General features: G+C 39.3%; 1 protein-coding gene across 1 annotated transcript in view; it reads left to right on the top strand.

Moving 5' to 3' along the window:
• The window catches only part of UBE2D1 (ubiquitin conjugating enzyme E2 D1), a 51,792-nt gene that overhangs the window by 13,859 nt on the left and 16,622 nt on the right, over positions 1-21,311 (top strand). Inside the window, exons 2-3 of the mRNA XM_010589137.3 lie at positions 20,489-20,552; positions 20,646-20,677. Of these exons, the coding sequence (XP_010587439.2) occupies positions 20,489-20,552; positions 20,646-20,677 (96 nt within the window). The remainder of the gene's footprint in view (positions 1-20,488; positions 20,553-20,645; positions 20,678-21,311) is intronic.

Genomic DNA, 21,311 nt, shown 5'->3' on the forward strand with positions numbered 1-21,311 from the left:
CTCACAATTATGGAGTTTATTAGGGCAGTAACAGTTACAGTTCAGGCTCGAGAACACTCGGGGTACAGTCTCCCATCAGGAGAGCCTCTCCCCAGCTAGGCTTGCGGGCACGCCTCTCCCTGGCCCTCAGTCTCTGCCCGGAGGCACTCAGCTTTCTCGATCTGTGAGCCAGGAAGCCCACCACGCTGTCTTCTGCTGCTAGATCTATGCTGCTGGGTCTCTCCTGCCACTGTTTCCCACCATCTTTAGGGTTACAGCTGGCTCTCTCTCTGCCTGTCTCCTGCTTCTCAGCTCATGGGTCCTGGGTCCAGAGGATGCACTCGCTGTTCCTGGCTGTTCTTCCTCGGTGGTGGTAGGATCCTCCTCTCTGTTCTGGAATTGGCTCTCTTTTAAGGCAAAACTGAGCATTACCCTTGGTAGGCCACAGTTAACCCTATCACACGGTCATCTAGGTGGGAGTTAGAAGACCATGGCCAGAAAGGCCACACACAAAAGTAATTAATCTCATCACACCTTGCTTACCTTTTTGATATTATCTAAGATGGCATCACCTAGCTTCTTCATCCCCACTGTAGAGCTAGCTAGCTGGTCCCCATTTTCTTTCACAAGTTGGTCACTTTTGACCAGAGAAGGGTAAGACTGCATGCAGGAAAGCGATCTGCAAAAATGCCCAACTTCTGCAAGGAAGCCAGGTCCTCATTAGATTACTCATTATGGTGAAATCCATTTTAAAAAGTTCTAATGTAACCTTTTTGTTGAAGTATTAATATACATACATAAAATACCTAGATCACAGGTGTACAGCTTAATGAATTTTCTCACAGTGAGCACGCCTGTGAAAACACACACAGCTCAAGAACTAGAACCAGGACCTCTCTTCTCTTTCCTGTCTTTACCTCCATCCCCAAGGTCAATCACTATTCTTACCTCTATCACCATAGATTAGATTTTGCTTGTTTTAAAACTTCATTTAAAGGGAACCATACAGTATGTACCTTTTTTTTTTTTTTCCTTCTGGCTTCTTTTGCTAACATATTTGTGGTATTTATCCATTTCATTACATGGAGTTGTAGTTAATTCATTCTCCTTGCTAGAATATGCTACAAGCTGTTCATTCTACCATTGCTGTACATTTGGGTTGTTTCTGATGTGGCTATGGTGAGCATATGTTTGCATTTCTGTTACCTACATACCTAGCAGTAGAATTGTTGGGTCATAGAATATTCCTGTGTTCATCTTTAGTGGTTACTGTAAGTTTTCTTCTTCCACCAGCAGCATATGAGAGTTCCAGTTGCTTCACATCCTTGCCAGTCCTTGTATTTTGTTCTTTTTCATTATAACCCTTTTGTTGGGTGTGTAGCAGCGTAGTGTTGTTGTTTTAATTTGCCGAGCCCTTTCTCATATGTGGAAATCCTGGTGGCGTAATGCTTAAGGAGCTACAGCTGCTAACCAAAAGGTCAGCAGTTCAAATCCACCAGGCGCTCCTTGGAAACTCTGTGGGGCAGTTCTACTCTGTCCTATAGGGTCGCTATGAGTTGGAATTGACTCGAGGCAATAGGTTTCATATTTTTTTTTTTCTTATATGTATATTGGCCATTTGAATGGCCTCCTTTGTAAAGTGCCTGTTTGAGTCTGACTTTTTCTTCATGATGTGTAGGGATTTTCCCCCCACATATTTTGGACATGAGTCTTGTGTCAGACGCATATGTTGCAGATATCTTCTCCAACTCCAAACCAAATCTATTGCTGTCAAGTTGATTCCGACTCATAGCAACCCTACAGGACAGAGTAGAACTGTCCCATAGAGGTTCCAGGGAGTGGCTGGTGGATTTCAACTGCTGACCTTTTGGTTAGCAGCCAAGCTCTTAGCCACTGTACCACCAGGGCCCCTCCTCCAACTCAGTGGATTGCTTTTTCATACTTTTAGTGTGTTTTTGTTTTTTTTTTTAACTTTTTGGTGAAAAGATACACAGCAAAATATATAGTTTCAACATGTACAATTCAGTGACATTGATTACATTCAAGTTGTGCAGCCATTCTCACTATCTTTTCCAAATTATTCCACAACCATTAGCATAACCATACTGCCCTCTAAGCTTCTTGTCTAACCTTTTGAATTGCTGTTGTCAGTTTGATCCCACATAGATAATTCTTTAAAAGAGCACAATGCTTAAGGCAGACATGCTTTACTAATTAAGCTAAACCATTGTTTGGTTTAAAGGAGACTTCAGGGGATAGTTTGGGTTTGAAATTTAAGGTTTAAAGATTGTCTCAGGGCAATCATTTTGGAGGTTCATCCAGCATCATTGGCTCCATAAAGTCTGGATTCCACTGAGAATTTGAAATTCACTTCTGTGTATTCTCCCCTTTTAATCAGGATTCCTCAACAGAATATTTGATCAAAACATTCAGTAACGGGAGTAGACGAGAGGAGCGTGGGTGGGTATATGAAGGGCCAAGGGCCTACTATACCCAGCCTTTTGGAGGGGGTGTCAAATGAGAAGAAGCAGCCCCAAGAGAGGGTGGGACCCAAGCCTGGGGAGGCCACGTGCCTGTGAAGTGAAGGCCCGACATCCACAGGGAGAGTGGTGGAAAATTCATAATCACCAGTGCCAGAAAGAGTGATTTATGGTTTTGTTCTTTTTTTACTATTTTATTGTGTTTTAGGTGAAAGTTTACATAGCAAATTAGATTTCCATTGAACAGTTCATACAGAAATTGTTCTGTGACATTGGTTACAATCCCTGTAATGTGTCAGCACACTCACCATTTCTACCCTGCCTGCCCCATTTCCATCCATCCAGTTTCCCTGCCCCTCCATGCTTCTTATCTTTGCTTTTGTGTAAATGTTGACCATGTGGTGTTGTATAGTTGATTGTTTAAAGAAGCACATTCCTCATAGGTGTTAACTGTTTATTTTATAGCCCAATCTATTTGGTTGAAAGGTGACCTCCAGGAGTGGCTTTAGTTCCAGATTAAAAGGCTCTTTGTTTTTTTGTTTTTTTTTTGCCGGGGCAGTTGTCTCAGAGTTCCTCTGGTCTCTATCAGTCCAGTAAGTCTGGTCTTTTTTTTTTTTAAGAATTTGATCTTTGTTCTACGTTTTGCTCCCATTCTAACTGTCTTGTCCCTGGTCAGAACGGTTGATAGTGGTAGCCGAGCACCATCTAGTTCTTTTGGTCTCAGGCTAGAAGAGGCTGTGGTTCATGTGGGCTGTTAGTCCTGTGGACTAATTTCTTCCTTGAGTCTTTAGTTTCCTTCACTCTCCTTTGCTGCAGACAGGAAGAGATGAATACTTGTATCTTAGATGGCTGCTCACAAGCTTTTAAGACCCCACATGCTACTCCCCAAACTAGGATGTATAATATTGTCTTTATGAACTAAGTTATAACAAATGACCTAGTTGTCCCATGAGACTATGGTCCTGAGCCTTCAAACCCAGTAAATCAGTCACTTGAGTATGTCTAGGAAGTATTCATAACTGTGTTTCCTATGTGCTTTATTGTACATGTGACTATATATGCAGCACATACAGACATGTGTATACCTGTGCCCGCAAATATATATGCACATGCATATACTCCCATATAGGGTCGCTATGAGTCGGAATCGACTCGATGGCACTGGGTTTGGTTTGGTATACTCCCATATGCCTTCCCACTCCCATTATAGTATACATATCTACCTATGTAAGTACTCACATTTTTTACTTGTTATTATGTTACAAAATTTTATATGTTATAAAATTTACCATTGTTGTTATTGTTGTAAGGTGCCATTGAGTCGATTCCAACTCATAGCAACCCTATGCACAACAGAATGAAACACTTCCTAGTTCTGCACCATGCCCACAATCATTGTTATGCTTGAGGCCATTGTTGTAGCCACTGTGTCGGTCCATCTGGTTAAGGGTCTTCCTATTTTTGGTTGACCCTGTACTTTACCAAGATTGATGTCCTTCTCCAGGGACTGATATCTCCTGACAACATGTCCAAAGTATGTAAGACATAGTCTTGCCATCCTTGCTTCTCAGTAGCGTTCTAGTTGTATTTCTTCCAAGACAGATTTGTTCATTCTTTGGCAGTCCACAGCATATTCAATATTCTTCTCCAGCACCACAATTCAAAGGTGTCAGTTCTTCTGTCTTCCTTATTCATCGTCCAGCTTTCACATGCGTATGATGCAACTGAAAATACCATGGCTTGGGTCAGGTGCACCTTAGTCTTCAAGGTGACATCTTTGCTTTTCAGCACTTTAAATAGGTCTTTTGCAGCAGATTTGCCCAGTGCAATGTGTCTTATGATTTCTTGACCACTGCTTCCATGGGCATTGATTGTGGATCCAAGTAAAGTGAAAACCTTGACAACTTCAGTCTTTTCTCTGTTTATCATGATGTTGCTTATTGGTCCAGTTGTGAGGATTTTTGTTTTATGTTGAAGTGCAATGCATACTGAAGGCTGTGGTCTTTGATCTTCATCAATAAGTGCTTCAAGTCCTTTTCACTTTCAGCAAGCAAGGTTGTGTCATCTGCATGAGGCAGGATGTTAATGAGTCATCCACCGGTCCTAATTTCCCATTCTTCTTCATATAGTCCAGCTTCTCAGATTATTTTGCTCAGCATACAGATTGAATAAGTATGGTGAAAGGATACAACCCTGACGCACACCTTTCCTTACTTTAATCCACGCAGTATCCTCTTGTTCTGTCCAAACAACTGCCTCTTGATCTATGTACAGGTTCCTCATGAGCACAATTAAGTGTTCCGGAATTCCCATTCTTTCCAATGCTATCCATAATTTGTTATGATCCACACAGTTGAATGCCTTTACATAGCTGATAAAACACAGGTAAACATCTTTATGGTATTTTCTGCTCCCAGCCAGGATCCATCTGACATTGGCAATGATATCCCTGGCTCCATGTCCTCTTCTGAATCCGGCCTGAATTTCTGGCAGGTCCCTGTTGATATACTGCTGCAGCCGCTTTTGAATGATCTTCAGCAAAATTTTGCTTGCATGTGATATTAATGATATTGTTCAATAATTTCCATATTCGGTTGGATCACCTTTCTTGGGAATAGGCATAAATGTGGATCTCTTCCAGTTGGTTGGCCAGGTAGCTTTCTTCCAGATTTCTTGGCATAAATGAGTGAGCACTTCCAACGCCGCATCCGTTTGTTGAACCATCTCAGTTGATGTTCCGTTGATTCCTGAAGCCTTGTTTTTCGCCCATGCCTTCAGTGCAGCTTGGACTTCTTCCTTAAGTACCATCAGTTCCTGATCATATGCTACCTCTTGTACCTCTTGAAATGGTTGAACGTCGATCAATTCTTTTTGGTATAATGGCTCTGTGTATTCCTTCCATCTTCTTTTGACGCTTTCTGCGTCGTTTAATATTTTCCGTGTAGAATCCATCACTGTTGGAACTCGAGGCTTGAATTTTTCTTTCAGTTCTTTCAGCTTGAGAAATTCCAAGCGTGTTCTTCCGTTTCGGTTTTCTATCTCCAGCTCTTTGCATGTGTCGTTATAATACTTTACTTTGTCTTCTCGAGCCACCCTGTTTGAAATCTTCTGTTCAGTTCTTTTACATCATCATTTTTTCCTTTTGCTTTAGGTACTCGACGTTCAAGAGCAAGTTTCAGAGTCTCTTCTGACATCCACTTTGATCTTTTCTTTCTTTCCTGTCTTTTTAATGACCCCTTGCATTCTTCATGTACAGTGTCCTTGATGTCATTCCATAACTTGTCTGGTGTTCGGTCATTAGTGTTCAATGTGTCAAATTTATTCTTGAGATGGTCTCTAAATTCAGGTGGGATATACTCAAGGTCATACTCTTGTGGACTTGTTCTAATTTTCCTCAGTTTCTACTTGAACTTGCATATGAACAATTGATGGTCTGTTCTGTAGTCATCCCCTGGACTTGTCCTGACTTCACTGATGATATTGAGCTTTTCCATCATGTCTTTCCACAGATGTAGTCAGTTTGATTCCTGTGTGTTCCATCTGCCAAGGTCTATGTATATAGTCACCGTTTATGTTGGTGAAAGAAGGTATTTGCAGTGAAGAGGTCGTTGGTCTTACAAAATTCTGTCAATCTTCAGCATTGTTTCTGTCACCAAGGCCATATTCTCCAACTACTGATCCTTCTTTTTTGTTTCCAACTTTTGCATTCCAATCACCAGTAATCATCAGTGCATCCTGATTGCATGTTTGATCAATTTCAGACTGCAGCTGCTGATAAAAATCTTCTATTTCTTCATCTTTGGCCTTAGTGGTTGGTGCATAAATTTGAATAATGGTCGTATTAGCTGGTCTTCCTTGTAGTCAGTGATAGGATATTACCCTATCACTGACAGCGTTGTACTTCAGGATAGATCTTGAAATGTTCTTTTTGACGATGAATGCAACACCATTCCTCTTCAAGATGTCATTCCCAGCATAGTAGACTATATGATTGTCCAATTCAAAATGGCCAGTACCAGTCCATTTCAGCTCACTAGTGCCTAGGATATCAATATTTATGTGTTCCATTCCATTTTTGACGATTTCTAATTTTCCTAGATTCATACTTCATACATTCCAGGTTCCAATTATTAATGGATGCCTGCAGCTGTTTCTTCTCATTTTGAATTGTGCCACATCAGCAGATGAAGGTCCTGAAAGCTTGACTCCATCCACATCATTAGGGTCAGCTCTACTTTGAGGAGGCAGCTCCTCGCCAGTCATCTTTTGAGTGCCTTCCAACCTGGGGGGATCATCTTCCAGCACTATATCAGCATTTACTATAGTTGTCCTTTATTTACCTTGGTCAAGTTGTGCTGACTTCCCCCATGTTGTGTATTGCCTTTTCCATCACCAGAATTAACGCCTGTCTAAAAAAAAAAAAAGATAGCCATCAAAGAACATTGCGTTCTGTGCATATACCTATTTTTAACTTTTTATAAAAGTGGTATCATACAGTAGCCGTGGTGGTGCAATAGTTAAGAAAGAGCTTGGCTGCTAACCAAAAGGTTGACAGTTTGAATCCACCAGACTTAAGAAAAAAAACCCATTGCCGTTGAGTTGATTCCCACTCATAGGGACCCCAAAGGACAGAGCAGAACTGCCCCATAGAGTTTCCAAGGAGTGCCAGGTGGATTCGAACTGCTGACCTTTTGGTTAGCAGCTGTAGCACTTAACCACTGTGCCACCAGGGCTTCTGCCAGGTATACTTTACTAATTAAGCCAAGCTTCCACTCCTTGAAAATCCTATTAGGCAGTTCTACTGTGTCCTGTAGTGTCACTATGAGTCAGAATTGACTCGACAGCAATGAGTTTGGTTTTTTTTTTTTTTTGGTTAGTATCATGCAGTATTTGTCCTTTTGTGTTTGATTTTTTTTGTCTATTGATGGGGATTTAGGTTGTTTCCCATCTTTTTGCTAGTGTGAATAATGCTGCAGTGAACATGGGTGTGCATATTTCTATTCTTGTCACTGTTCTTATAGCTCTAGGATATATATCTAGGAATGGAATTACTGGATCATAAGGTATTCCTATTTCTAGCTTTTTGAGGAAGCATCATACCATTTTCCATAGTGGTTGTACCATTTTACAGTCCCACCAGCAGTGTATAGAGTTCCAGTCTCCCCACAACCTTGTCAGCATTTTGATGCCATTTTTGCAGGGGTGAGACGGTATCTTATTGTAGTTTTGATTGGCATCTCTCTAGTGGCTAATGATCGTGAGCATCTCTTCATGTGTTAAGTGCCCGAATGTCCTCTTTGGTGAAGTATCTGTTCAGGTCCTTTGCCCATTTTTTAATTGGATTGTTTGTCTTTTTCTTGTTGAGTTGTTTAAGTTTTCTATACAAATTAGAGATTAGGCCCTTGTCAGATACGTTATTACCAAAATATTTTTCCCAGTCTGTAAGTTCTCTTTTTATTCTTTTGGTAGTCTTTTGATGACCATAAATGTTCAGTTTTTAGGAAGCCCTAGTTATCTTCTTTTGTTCATTCATATTTTAGTTGTGTTTGATGGTATGTTTATGCCAAAAATTAGGACCCCTAGCTTTGTCCCTATGTTTTCTTCCAGGAACTTTATAGTTTTAGTTTTAACGTTTAGGTCTTTGATCCATTTTGTGTTAGTTTTTGTGTGTGGTATAAGGTTTGGATCTTGTTTCATTTTTCTGCAAATGGATATCCAGTTTTGCCAGCATCATTTGTTAAAGAGACTGTCCCTTCCCCCGTTGAATGGACTTCGACTTTTTGTTGAAGATCAGCTGTCCGTAGACGGATGGATTTACTTCTGGGTTTTTCTCTCAATTCTGTTCCATTGGTCTACGTGTCTGTCGCTGTATCAGTACCAGGCTGTTTTGATTACTGTGGCTGTATAGTAAGTTCTGAGATCTGGAATTGTGATACTTTATACTTTGTTCATCTTCTTCAGTACTACTTTAGCTATTTGGGGCCTCTCTCCTTTGCATATAAAGTTGGTGATTAACCCATTGCCATTGAGTTGGTTCCAACTCATAGCAACCCTATAGAATAGAGTAGAACTGCCCCAAAGTGTTTCCAAGGAGCCGCTGGTGGATTTGAACTGCTGGAACTGCCGACGTTTTGGTTAACAGCCAAGCCCTTAACCACTACGCCACCAAAAACAAACAAACAAACAACCACATTGCCATCCAGTCAATTCTGACTCGTTAAAGAATGTTGTTGGGTTAATTTGTCTTTTGATGAACAGATACTCTTAATTTTAATTCTCTAAATTTTCTATTTTTTCTGTCATAGTTGGTGTCCTGTTTAAGAAATCTCAGTCTCCCCCAAGGTCATGAAGACATTCTTTGTTTTCTTTTAAAAGTTTTATTGTTTTACCTTTCTTATTTAAACCTATGATCTACCCATAATTAATTCTTTTGTATAGTTTGAGGTAGGGGGGCAAAATTCATTTTTTTCCATATGGATACCCAATTGACCCAGCACCGTCTATTAAGAAGTCCTTTCTTTTCCCTTTTCCCTCTACTGGAATGTCACTCTTTTCACTTTTTAATTTTTGAATTCCAAGCTTCCCGTTGTTTTCTTTCCATTTTCAGCACTTTAACGAAATAACTGAAGTTAAAATAAGTACTCATGGTCCCACTTAGATGCCAAACACCATCCCTTTCGCTTCCACATCAAAAGAGCTGTATTTGTTGATATAAAACAGTGATGACATCCTAAGTTGGATTTAAAGAATATACTGTTCATTTCTTTTAGGTGCAACTTTCCATAATGAAACTATCTACGCACAGCTCCAGGGGGCATCACTCCCATTGTAGTCTGTATGAGTGGCACCCCTTGGAGCTGGCCTGTTAGCATAATGCAGCAGCCCCAATGCTACTTGTAATAATGGGCAAAAAAAAAAACAAACTTCTTCTATGCCTCCAGCAATCCACCTTTTAACAAACAAGTGTTAATTATATTTAAATACAGTACTGAAGTATGCTACAAGTTTAAAGGGATGGAGTAGAAAGTGAACTCTGAGGCAATCCATGTGACTTTCAAGATTTACCAGATCTTACAACCTTTTTTTTTTTACTAAGCATTCAGTGGTTTATTTAATAAGAGCTCCACTTTTTATTCTGTAACAAGATAAGCAGTCAAGTTAAGGTTAAAAACTATTTTTAAGTTTTCTCAGCCATTCCGAACTATTTTAAAGTCCCAGAGCAAACCCAAACCAAGGCACGTCACCTTCATCATTGTCATCATTATCACTGTCATCACCACGAGATGTAGTGTCTTGAAACCCTAATCCATGACCTCTCCTCGTTGGAAGTAGTTGTTTGGTTACTTGGCTCAGGGCTTGCCCAGCTAAGTTTGTTGTATTGGACAGAGAGCCCTGGATCAGACTTGGGTCTGCTGGGTGACCTTGGAAAAATCACTTACTAACCTCACTGAATCTCGTATTTCTCCAGGTATAAAATGAGACCAGCACTGCCTGTTTTACAGAATCATTGTGAGAACTGCATGAGATGATCCATGGGGAGGCACTTGTTAAATTGTGACATTCTGTACAAATGCCATATATTGTTTGAGGGTCCTGGTGAGGCCTGAAGAGCATTACTCCTTATAGAAAGAGCTTAGACAAAGTCTGCCTCTGAGGTGGGATGCCACAGGCTGCCAAATGCACTGGCAGTTTTCCTTCCTAATGGCAATCAGTGACCAGTGGACCCACCCATCACTCACCATTGCCAGATTTATGTTGTTATTTGGCACATTAAATCTTAATTATTAGACAACAAGTATCTTTGGGTTATAAGCTTTGCTTAAACCATTTTATATCCTTATTGTTTCCAATGACTACTGCAAGCAATAAGTACTCAGAAAATGTCAGCTGCTAGTCACGTTTTATAACTTTGCTTTTTCATGTTTCATTTCATATCAGTGCTTATTTTTTATTTAGAAGGTAGTTTGTGTCAGTCAGATTATTTTATGCCACTTCCTTACTTGCACACTCTTCTGTCCTAGGAGAAGCTTTCTTTCTACAAAAATAAAATTCTCTGAAAAAGAAAAAAAAAAATCCATAATAATAAAAAAATAAGTGAATTTATCTAGGGCTCCCTAGAGTGCTCTAAACTTTAATGAACACACATTCAGAAGATGACCCTTGAGGCTCATAACTACTCTTACATGTATTTTTTTAGTCAGAACTACTGCAGCTAGTTTTAAGCTGTGAATACAGATCATCTTTCTTATACCTTTAAGCTACAATTTATGGACATATTTTTTTCCACAAATGAGTAAGTTCTTGAATTCCAGTCCCCAGTTTAGTCATCAACATATGTACCTGACCAGTGACTTGGGGGAATTTTTATTAGCATCATAATCTGATACCATTACATTAAATCTTTAAAACTTTGAGAAGGTGGAGTTGAGAGTGTAAAATCAGAATCACGATGCCTGTTAGAAAGAATGTGGAAGTACTTAATAAACGTCTGCTAATAATTAGTCCAGTTGGTTAAATTGAGCATTGGACAAATTAAAAAAAAATCTCTGCTTGTATCAACAGATTGCAGCCCTGTCAATGGGTAGCTCCCTCACCAAGAGTTGCCAGTGGATAGAGGACTACCTACTTTGAGACTGGGTTGGCTCAGCACAAACCCACTAACTCCTCTTAAAGCAACCCAAGGCTATGTCCTGAAAGTAGGTCAGCAGCATCCTAAATAAACAATAAGGACTGAATATTTAAGAGTTTTGAGGTCTTCTAAATCAGAAAAACCAAAACAAGTACTTCTAACAGGAATTTTGTGTGGCTTTGGACACTTTTCCAGAATATCATGTATTCTTTAAGTTGAAAATAGTTATGGCAATGGCATATGCTTTTAATATCTTAATAATTAATATTATTTTGAGATTCAGTTTTAGGTATCATAATACGTTGTTTAAAAGGTTGCCCCAGTGTTTTGTTTTTTTCAGCTTTATGACTTTATTTGATAATCAGTTGTTAATTTTCATCCACACTGACTGACTGTAGGTTTTGGAAAGTGGTGACGGGTACATAGGTAACCAGTGTATGGAGCTAGTTTGATGAGTCCTCATCCTCATTGTTTTCTGGACCGCTATACATGGATGTGATATGGAACATTCCTTATTCCTTTGGCCCAGACAGCTTTGTTGAGCTTGGTGTTGGTGGGCACATCTGGCATTCTCATCTCCTTCGTGGCAGATTTCCAGGTCTCCTTGAGGGCCCAAGGGGCACACTTCTTTAAACCCACTCCATGGGTGCGCTTATAAATGTTAATGGTGTACTTTCTGGTCACCACTCCTTGATAGCAGAATGGCCCTTCTTCTTGCCACAAGAACAAGGTTGGAAAGGAGTGCCCCAGTGTTTTTAAGTGACCCAAACTAATTTCTGCTAACACCTGTTATTATGATAATCTTTTTATTATATGTAATCTGTATATCTACATAAAAAGTAATTGATTTTGATTCCATTGCCAAATATAATCGTTTGCATTTCTGTGAGACTGAGATTCGAGGTAATCCTTACGGTTATATTTAGCTTCTGCTGATCATGTTATTCCTTAAATTTTATTGTTTGATTTGAATAGTACCAAACACCTCTGTGGAGGACATTGTGCTTAGTGTTGTGGAGAAATAGATGAATAAAATATGTAAAAGTCCTGCTATCAAAACACACTTTGGTAGAAGACGAAAGGGAGGGAAGAAATTAGCATTTATGAACATGCACAGCCACAGCCTGTCTGTCAGTGAAGGTTTGTGTGTTGCTGTGATGCTGAACATGTTTCAGGGGAACTTAAAGACTAGGACAACTAGAAAGAAAGGCCTGGTGATCTACTTCCAAAAATCAGCCAATGAAAATGCTACGGATCACAATGGTCTGATCCATAACCAATCGTGGGAATGGCACAGGACCAGGCAGTGTTTTGTTCCATTGTGCATGGGGTCAATATGAGCTAGGGGCTGACGTCAAGGCAGCTAACAACAACAACATTGCTAGGCATTTTGCTTACTAAGCTAGGCACTTTTCTTAGATATGTTTTCATTTAGTTCTCAGTACAGTTCTTCAGGGTAGCCAGTGAGGTTCCCATGTCTATAAATTGCCCAAGATCACCCAGCTAGTAAGTGTCAATAGTAAGGCCAGTTTTGACCCAAGCCTAACTCTAAAACTCAACGTTTTTGAATGTAGTCTTTGAGAAGAAGGCCCCTTGGGCACAGGGAGATAGTAGAGAAGGGTATTTCAGGGGAGGGAAAATTGTTAAGGCCCAAAGGCTTAGCCATGTACAGGCAACATCCAAGTAGTCAGGGTAGACCAGTGGCTTCCAAACCTTGTTCTCAGTATGCCTTTCTATTTTATTTATCAGTGAGGACTCCAAAGAAGTGTTGTTAGTGTGTATTACAGCTATTAATAACTACCATATTAGAAATTAAAATAAATTTTTTAAAATTTACTAAATAATTTTAAAATACAAATGATAATCCCATTATATGTTAACCAAAAAACAAACAAAAAACCAAACACATTGCTGTCAAGCCTATTCTAACTCATAGCGACCCTATGGGACAGAGTAGAACTCCATAGGATTTCCAAGAAATGGCTGATGGATTTGAACTACCGACCTTTTGATTAGCAGCGAAGCTCTAAACCACTAGACCACCAGGGCTCCTTACGTGTTAACATAAATAACATTTTTATGAAAAAAACTATATTTTCTAATACTAAAAGAGGAGTGATGTGGTTTTACATTTTTTCAGTCTTTTTACTGTCAGGCTTATAGATAACAGCTGGATTCTTAAATCTGCTTATGCATTCCGTCTTTTGTGGTATCTCATGTCATTAAGCCTTTGGAAAACTCTATACTCATGAGACACTGAGAATAAGAAAGGCAAATAATATCTTAGTTTTATTATGAAATTAATTTTGACTTCACAGGCTTTCTTGAATGTGTTTTAGAAAACCCTAGGGGTTCTTTGGAGAACCACTGGGCAAGCTTGTAAAGGGGAGCCCAACTGAAAGTGTAAGGTCGGGACTAGATAATGGGAAGACCTTCATTGGTTGAGTTTGGTCTTTAATAAGCAATGAGGAGCTATTGAAATTTTCTAAGCAGAGGAATGAAGTAAACAGAGCTTTGCTTTTAGAAGATTCTCATAGAAGTACTGCATAGGATATTAGGAAGCAATTATAATTGAACTCTAATTGATCTGGGGGTTATTGTGGTAAGCAGTCTTAACAGGTATTAAGGTAGAATATATCATACTCTGTATCTGACTTTGGAAACCCTGGTGGTATAGTGGTTAAGTGCTATGGGTGCTAACCAAAAGGTCAGCAGTTCAAATCCACCCAGGTACTCCTTGGAAACACTATGGGGCAGTTCTACTCTGCCCCATGGGGTTGCTGTGTGGCAGAATAGACTCAGTGGCAGAGGATTTGTTTGGTTTATATCTGACTATATATGAAGGACAAGAGAAAGAGTTAAAAAAAAATGCTAAGATTATATTTTTCACTCAAACTCTGTATTATACTCGTTCAGTCGGCATCCCTCCATGTCAGTATGTACAGATTTATCTTACTATTATTAATGGCTGCACAGTATTTTATAATATGGATATATCACTTTATGAAACCATTCCTTTATGATGAACCTTTAGGTTATTCTCAGTTTTTCATAATTATACAGAATGCTGCGTTGAACATCATTGTATATGTATCTCTGGCTACCAGGACAATTATTTCTATGAGATGAAATTGCTTGATCAGAGACCATATATATTTTCCACTTTCACAGTTATTGGCAAATTGCCCTCTAAAATGTTATATCAACTTACACTTTCTCCAGGAGTGAGTGACATGCCTATTTCCCACCAAAGCCACAGATGGAGGTATTCTAATAGTTTGACAATGGTTTGGTATGGGTGATGGTCTCGTGGGTGTTTGACTGTTTAAACATTGTTCTCTTTTTTTTTTTTCCTACCAAGTACTGTTTTGTGTTGTTATTATAACACACACACAATACTTAATAAAAAATGAATGTTTTTAAATGCCTTTTCTTTGAGACCTTTTATTTTTAATTTAGCATGGCATAGAAGCATGCCTGTGAAGAGTCTGGGCAATAGGCCCATCAAGCTATGAAACAGTTACTGGGAGGACTTATAGGGCGCATCCTAGATTCCAGGGTAGTTGTGGAATAGAAAGAAATGTTAAAGAATTAGGAGTATGGGGTTATAAGCTGTTCTTTAGAAAAGCATCTATTAGTAGTGAGGAATGTGGAGTTAAGATATGGCCCTTAGGGGAATCCTGTGACCTTGAGTAAATGGTATAATTCTGTATTCTTAAGGGGCGGGACAGAGGGAGTCTTAGCATATTCTCCTGGGATAATAAGAGAATCACCAGATTATTTGTAATACTCCATGTGTGGCCATGACGGTAGAAGTACATAAATAAGAATTCCAGTTATAGCATAAATTAGATAACTAGGTGATTTCAGAAAAACTTGAGATAAGCTAAATCAAAAGGGAGAATTTAATGAATATAAGTGACCCTTAATTTTTTGCCTTATCTAAAAGTTTACAGGCTACCGAATAGACTAAGAGCAAAGAGGGTGGAGTATTGATTTGTTTGGTTGTAGTTTTTGTTTTATATCTTTACCTCATTAGCACATCCCAGAATTTTCTAAAATGTCATCGTTTTACTTTTTGTTTTCAAACTTAAGATCTGTATATCTGTGGGTGGGGAAGGGTATCTATTGTGCCTTCTGTTAGTCATTCTGTCTGCACATATGCACCATAGTCTCAGTTACATTATTTCCAAACAATATATCAGGGCATATTTTCAGATACATGGTTTGACAAAGAGAGAGAACATTAGAAATCTACCACCCTCTGTCATCCAGTTGATTCTGACTCATAGTGACCCTATAGGACACAGTAGAACTGTCCCATAGGGTTTCCAAGCTGTAAGTTTTACAGAAGCAGACTGCCACATCTTTCTCCTGTGGAGTAACTGGTGGTTTTAAACCACGGACCTTTTGGTTAGCAGCTGAGCGCTTTAACCACTGTGCTGTTGTTTTGTTGTTAGGTGCGTTGAGTCAGTTCCGACTCATAGCAACCCTGTAGGATGCAGGAGAACTGCCCTATAGGGTTTCCAAGGAGCGGCTGATAGATTTTTTTTTCTTTAGGTGAAAGTTAATTTCTCATACAAAAATTTATACCCATATTTTTATGTGACATTAGCTGCAATCCCTATAATATGACACCACACTCCCCCTTTCAGCCTCAGGTTTCCGTTCCATCCAACCAGTTCCTGTCCCTTTCTGCCTTCTCATCCTGCCTCCGGACAGGGCAGCTGATGGGTTTGAATTGCTGACCTTTTAGCTAACAGCTGAACTCTTAACCACTATGCCACCACAGCTCCACTGTGCCACTAAACCAAAAAAAAAAAACCCAAACCCAGTGCTGTCGAGTCAATTCTGGCTCATAGCGACCCTATAGCTAGGCCCCGAATATTTTTGTGTATGTATGGTTTATTCACAGCCGTATTGTCTCTGCGCTGTGTACATTTTGCAGATCTTTTTTTTTTTAAACCACAGAGACTGTCATTTTCGGATTAACTAGTTTTCTAGTTAACTATAGACTGTCATTTTCTAATTACCTAGTTTTCTAGTTGAAATAAGGGCAGAGAAGTCCCATTTACACTAATGTTTAGAAAACGCAACACGATGGATATTTTCAGAAACAATCTCCCAAAAGCCCAAATTTGAAAACTGTAAGTCATTCTGAAATCGGGCTCTGACTTGATAGCTGCTCCTCCTCGATCTTTTAAGCTGGTTAAATAATTGTATTCTGCTCTTAGATAATTAACGGAAACCCTGCTGGCAAAGTGACCAAAAGGTCAGTTTGAATCCACCAGCTGCTCCTTGGAAACTCTATGGGGCAGTTCTACTCTGTCCTGTAGGGTCACTATGAGTCGGAATTGACTCGACGGCAACGGGATTAGATAATTAATGGTTGTTATCAATTCCATATCTACGTTAACATTTATGGAATCCTTACTGTGTGCCAGAGATTGTGCTAGATACTTTTCATGTATTATTTCACTTGATCATCATGGAAGCTATGAATGAAGGTAGTAAAACTATTTTATGTTACAGAATCTGAGGTTTGGGGAGGAAAAAATTTGCCCGAAGTCATGTGGCAGTTGAGTGGTGGCACCCAGACATTTGAACTTCAAAGCCTTATTTTTAACTACTGTAACAAAGCCAAAGACTGAAATCCTCCTCTTATCTCTATACATGGACTAAAGAAGCAGGTAGTTCTGTTAGTAAATTCTCATTAGGAAAAGAAGCACAGAAAAAGTAGCAACAAAAACAAATAAAAGCACCAGCTTACACAGGAGAAGGACCTTAGACTTGGAAGACAGAGACCTGAGTTTACACTTGGCTAAGTTACTTATATGTCACTTTCTTGTTGTTGTTAGGTGCCGTCGAGTCGGTTCCGGCTCATAGTGACCCTAGGCACAACAGAACAAAACACTGCCCGCTCCTGCGCCATCCTTACAATCGTTGTTATGCTTGTGCTCGTTGTTGCAACCACTGTGTCAGTCCACTTCGTTGAGGGTCTTCCTCTTTTCCGCTGACCCTGTATTCTGCCAAGCATGATGTCCTTCTCCAGGGACTGATTCATTCTGACAACATGTCCAAAGTATGTAAGACGCAGTCTCGCCATCCTTGCTTCTAAGGAGCATTCTGGTTGTACTTCTTCTGAGACAGATTTGTTCATTCTTTTGGCAGTCCATGGTATGTTCAATATTCTTCGCCAACACCACAATTCAAAGGCGTTAGTTCTTCTTCGGTCTTCCTTATTCATTGTCCAGCTTTCACATGCATATGATGCAACTCAAAATAACTGTGGCTTGGGTCAGATGCACCTTAGTCTCCAGGGTGACATCTTTGCTCTTCAGCACTTCGAAGAGGTCCTTTGTAGCAGATTTACCCAATGCAATGCATCTTTTGATTTCTTGACTGCTGCTTCCATGGCTGTTGATTGTGGATCCAAGTAAAATGAAATCCTTCACAACTTCAACCTTTTCTCCATTTATCATGATGTTGCTCATTGGTCCAGTTAGAGGTGCAATCCATACTGAAGGCTGTGGTTTTTGATCTTCATCAGTAAGTGCTTCAAGTCCTCTTCACTTCCAGCAAACAAGGTAGTGTCATCTGCATAACGCAGGTTGTTAATGAGTCTTCCTTCAATCCTGATGCCACATTCTTCTTCATATAGTCCAGCTTCTCGGATTATTTGCTCAGCATAAGATTGGATAGGTATGTTGAAAGAATACAACCCTGACACACACCTTTCCTGACTTTAAACCAATCAGTATCCCCTTTTTCTGTCTGAACAACTGCCTCTTGATCTATATACAGGCTTCTCATGAGCACAACTAAGTGTTCCGGAATTCCCATTCTTCCCAATGTTATCCATAATTTGTTATGATCCACACAGTCGAATGCCTTTGCATAGTCAATAAAGCACAGGTAAACATCCTTCTGGTATCCTCTGCTTTCAGCCAGGATCCATCTGACATCAGCAATGATATCCCTGGTTCCACGTCCTTTTCTGAAACCGGCCTGAATTTCTGGCAGTTTCCTGTTGATATATTGCTTCAGCCACTTTTGAATGATCTTCAGCAAAATTTTGCTTGCGTGTGATATTAATGATATTGTTCTATAATTTCCACATTCGGTTGGATCACCTTTCTTGGGAATAGGCATAAATATGGATCTCTTCTAGTCAGTTGGCCAGGAAGCTGTCTTCCAGATTTCTTGGCATGGATGAGTGAGCACCTCCAGCACTGCATCTGTTTGTTGAAACATCTCAACTGATATTCCATCAGTTCCTGGAGCCTTGTTTTTTGCCAATGCCTTCAGAGCAGCTTGGACTTTTTCCTTCAGTACCATTGGTTCCTGATCATATGTCACTTTCTTAGGAAAGCCTTTCTTAACCACCTGCCTTGTTCGTCTCTCTATTAGAGCACTTAATTCATTTCTATAATTACCATATTGCAATGATTCCAGAGTGCACATCTTTTCACATGTTAACATTTTTAAAATCTGGAAGTGTTTTATCATCGATGATGTCTTAAAATTAAATGTCAGCATTTAAAAAAATTAGAAATGCATAAAATAAGGATGCCGTTTATAGTTGATGGCGTCTTAGATTTGATGAAATGTAGTGTTGTTTACATATGTTCCCATTAAAATGTTTATATCATTCCCATGGTTTTAAATTCCAGGTATATACGACAACTTTTAGATTTCTAAACTAGTCCTCTCTTAAACTCCAGACATGTATTTTGAACCAAAATTTTCCTTGATATCAAAAGGATTATGAATTTAACATGACTGTCCTCTAAATCAGAAACCCTGGTGGCGTAGTGGTTAAGCGCTATGGCAGCTAACCAAAGGGTCAGCAGTTCGAATCTGCCAAGCGCTCTTTGGAAACTCTATGGGGTGGTTCTACTCTGTCCTATAGGGTCGCTATGAGTCTGAATCGACTTGATGGCACTGGGTTTGGTTTTGGTTTGATCCTCTAAATCAACTTGTCTCCTAATGTTCCCTATCCTCATAAGTGGTATCTACATTTGTATATGTACTGAAGCTAAAAAGCATGAAGTTTGCTTGCTTGAGTTTGAATCCCACTTCCATACTTAACTAGTTGTGCGAACATACAGTGAAACAAGCTTGTCACCTTTATTCTTCTGTAAAATGGGGGCAGAGTCACACCTACCTCTAAGGATTGTTAGGATGATTAAAATGTCAAGTAAATGTTAAGTGCCACTAATCTTCATCATAGGCATCTGTGATCTCTCCTTCACTCTGCACATGTAATTCATCACCAAATACTGTGGTAGGCCCTTCAAAGTATTTCAGATCCATCCACTTTTATCTTTTTGCCACTTCTCCAGTCCAAGGTCCCATTTTTCTTGCCTGTACTACCTAATCTTGTAGCTTCTCTTCTTCTTATATCTAGTTTATTCAATACTTTTACCAGTCAGAGTGATCTTTTAAATTAGATCACACCACTTCTTAAAACTTCTCTCAACATACTTGGGGTTTTAAGACGTGGCATGTGTCTGCCACTTAATATGGCGTATATTGTTCTCTGTTGCCTGCCTGGCCAATGCCTACCTTTCCAGACTTACTCTATGCTGGTCTAGCTCACAAAGTGCCTGTCACTCATTTTCTCAAACTAACTCCCATTCATTTTTAAAATTTCATCTTAAATGTCACTTCCTCAGAGATATTCTTTGATCTTCCAAACTAAATTAGGTTCCTCAGTTAAAATAGTCCTTTATCCTGAATTTGTACCTCTCATATTTGAGGGTGATTAATTCCTTCCAAACTGAGGCTGAGGATGTTAAGTAACTTCCCCAAGGTCATAGGGCTAGTTATGGTGGAACTGCGGTTTCAACCCACGACTGGCCAACTCTAAAGCTTCTGTCCTTTCCATGATCCCTTCTTTGCTACCTGGAAGGCAGAAAAGAGCATGTGAATCAGTGTTCTAGGTTTCAAAACATGGCCTGACCTCCTCCTTTCTTTGCACCTGACCTTCAGATTATACCTTAAATATCCATCTCTCTGTGAGCTTTCACTGTCCGTCATCAGATTATGAACTTATTAGAAATAGGGCCTGTTTCTTATGTATTATACACACACATCAATTACCTTGCATACAGTAGATACTCAGTAAATATCTCTGTTTTAGGGATGTTAAAGAGAAACAAAATGTTAATCCATTTAATTTTTTCAGTAGTCGGAGCTGCCTCATTAATAAGGAATTTAACACCTGTTTGCATACTCTTTGACCAGCCAATGACAGAGTTAATTTTGTGTTTTCATATTTTGAATAGAATTGTCTAAAATAAGTTTGAAAGTAAATAGTTAGGGTATTAGTGGCTTATTGTGGTTGTTTCACTGGAAAAAGAAAGAATTAACCTTAAATATTTTTGCTTTGCTTCAGGAATTAAGTGACCTGCAACGTGATCCACCTGCGCACTGTTCAGCAGGACCTGTGGGAGATGACCGTAAGCTTTGTTCTATTGCTAGGATTTTGCTACCATTAATAATACAGGTTCGGACATTTGTTAATGACTCCAAAACTCCTTTGTTTGTTTCAGTGTTCCACTGGCAAGCAACTATTATGGGGCCTGTAAGTATAACTCATGTATGTGAAATTAATCCCCTCAGCCATCATTCTTGCCATTTCACCGTCAATTAGATGTTTGTGGCTAAGGTTGAATTTTCTTGTACTCTGAATCCTCAGAAAGCAAAATACGATCAAGGATTCATGATCACTTTGCAGAGCATCGGTGTTAAATACTTACTGTGGTTACTGTGATGTTTTCCTTTGCTGAATCCTCAATCAACAGGCATAGTAATGGGTCACCCACAATTTGCAACAAAACTGCACGTTTATCATTTTTCTAAACACACACAGTCAGTTGTTCAGAACTAAGCATAATCATTCTTACATCGATAGTTTTAGTAGGTAATAAATAGGTATAAATAATGCACCAATTTGCAATGTTAAGTTGCGTCATTGTTCCTGTTTGTGAGAGAGAACCAATAAAATATTGCAGTGGGTCTATCTTTGCCAACTCGTGAATTTGTTGCTTTTAATTTTGTTACATTGTCCTGAACTCAAAATTACCTGCAGTTTTGTGACTGACTTCTCTTAATACTTGTTATCCTTTGGTAAGATTTTGTCTTTCTACACCCAGAGAGACAGTTAGGACTTGAAACAGGCTTTTCTTTCTATGAGCAAAAAAATCTGGTCACCTAAG

Source organism: Loxodonta africana, chromosome 16, assembly GCF_030014295.1.
Source record: "Loxodonta africana isolate mLoxAfr1 chromosome 16, mLoxAfr1.hap2, whole genome shotgun sequence".
Classification (NCBI taxonomy): Eukaryota; Metazoa; Chordata; class Mammalia; order Proboscidea; family Elephantidae; genus Loxodonta; species Loxodonta africana.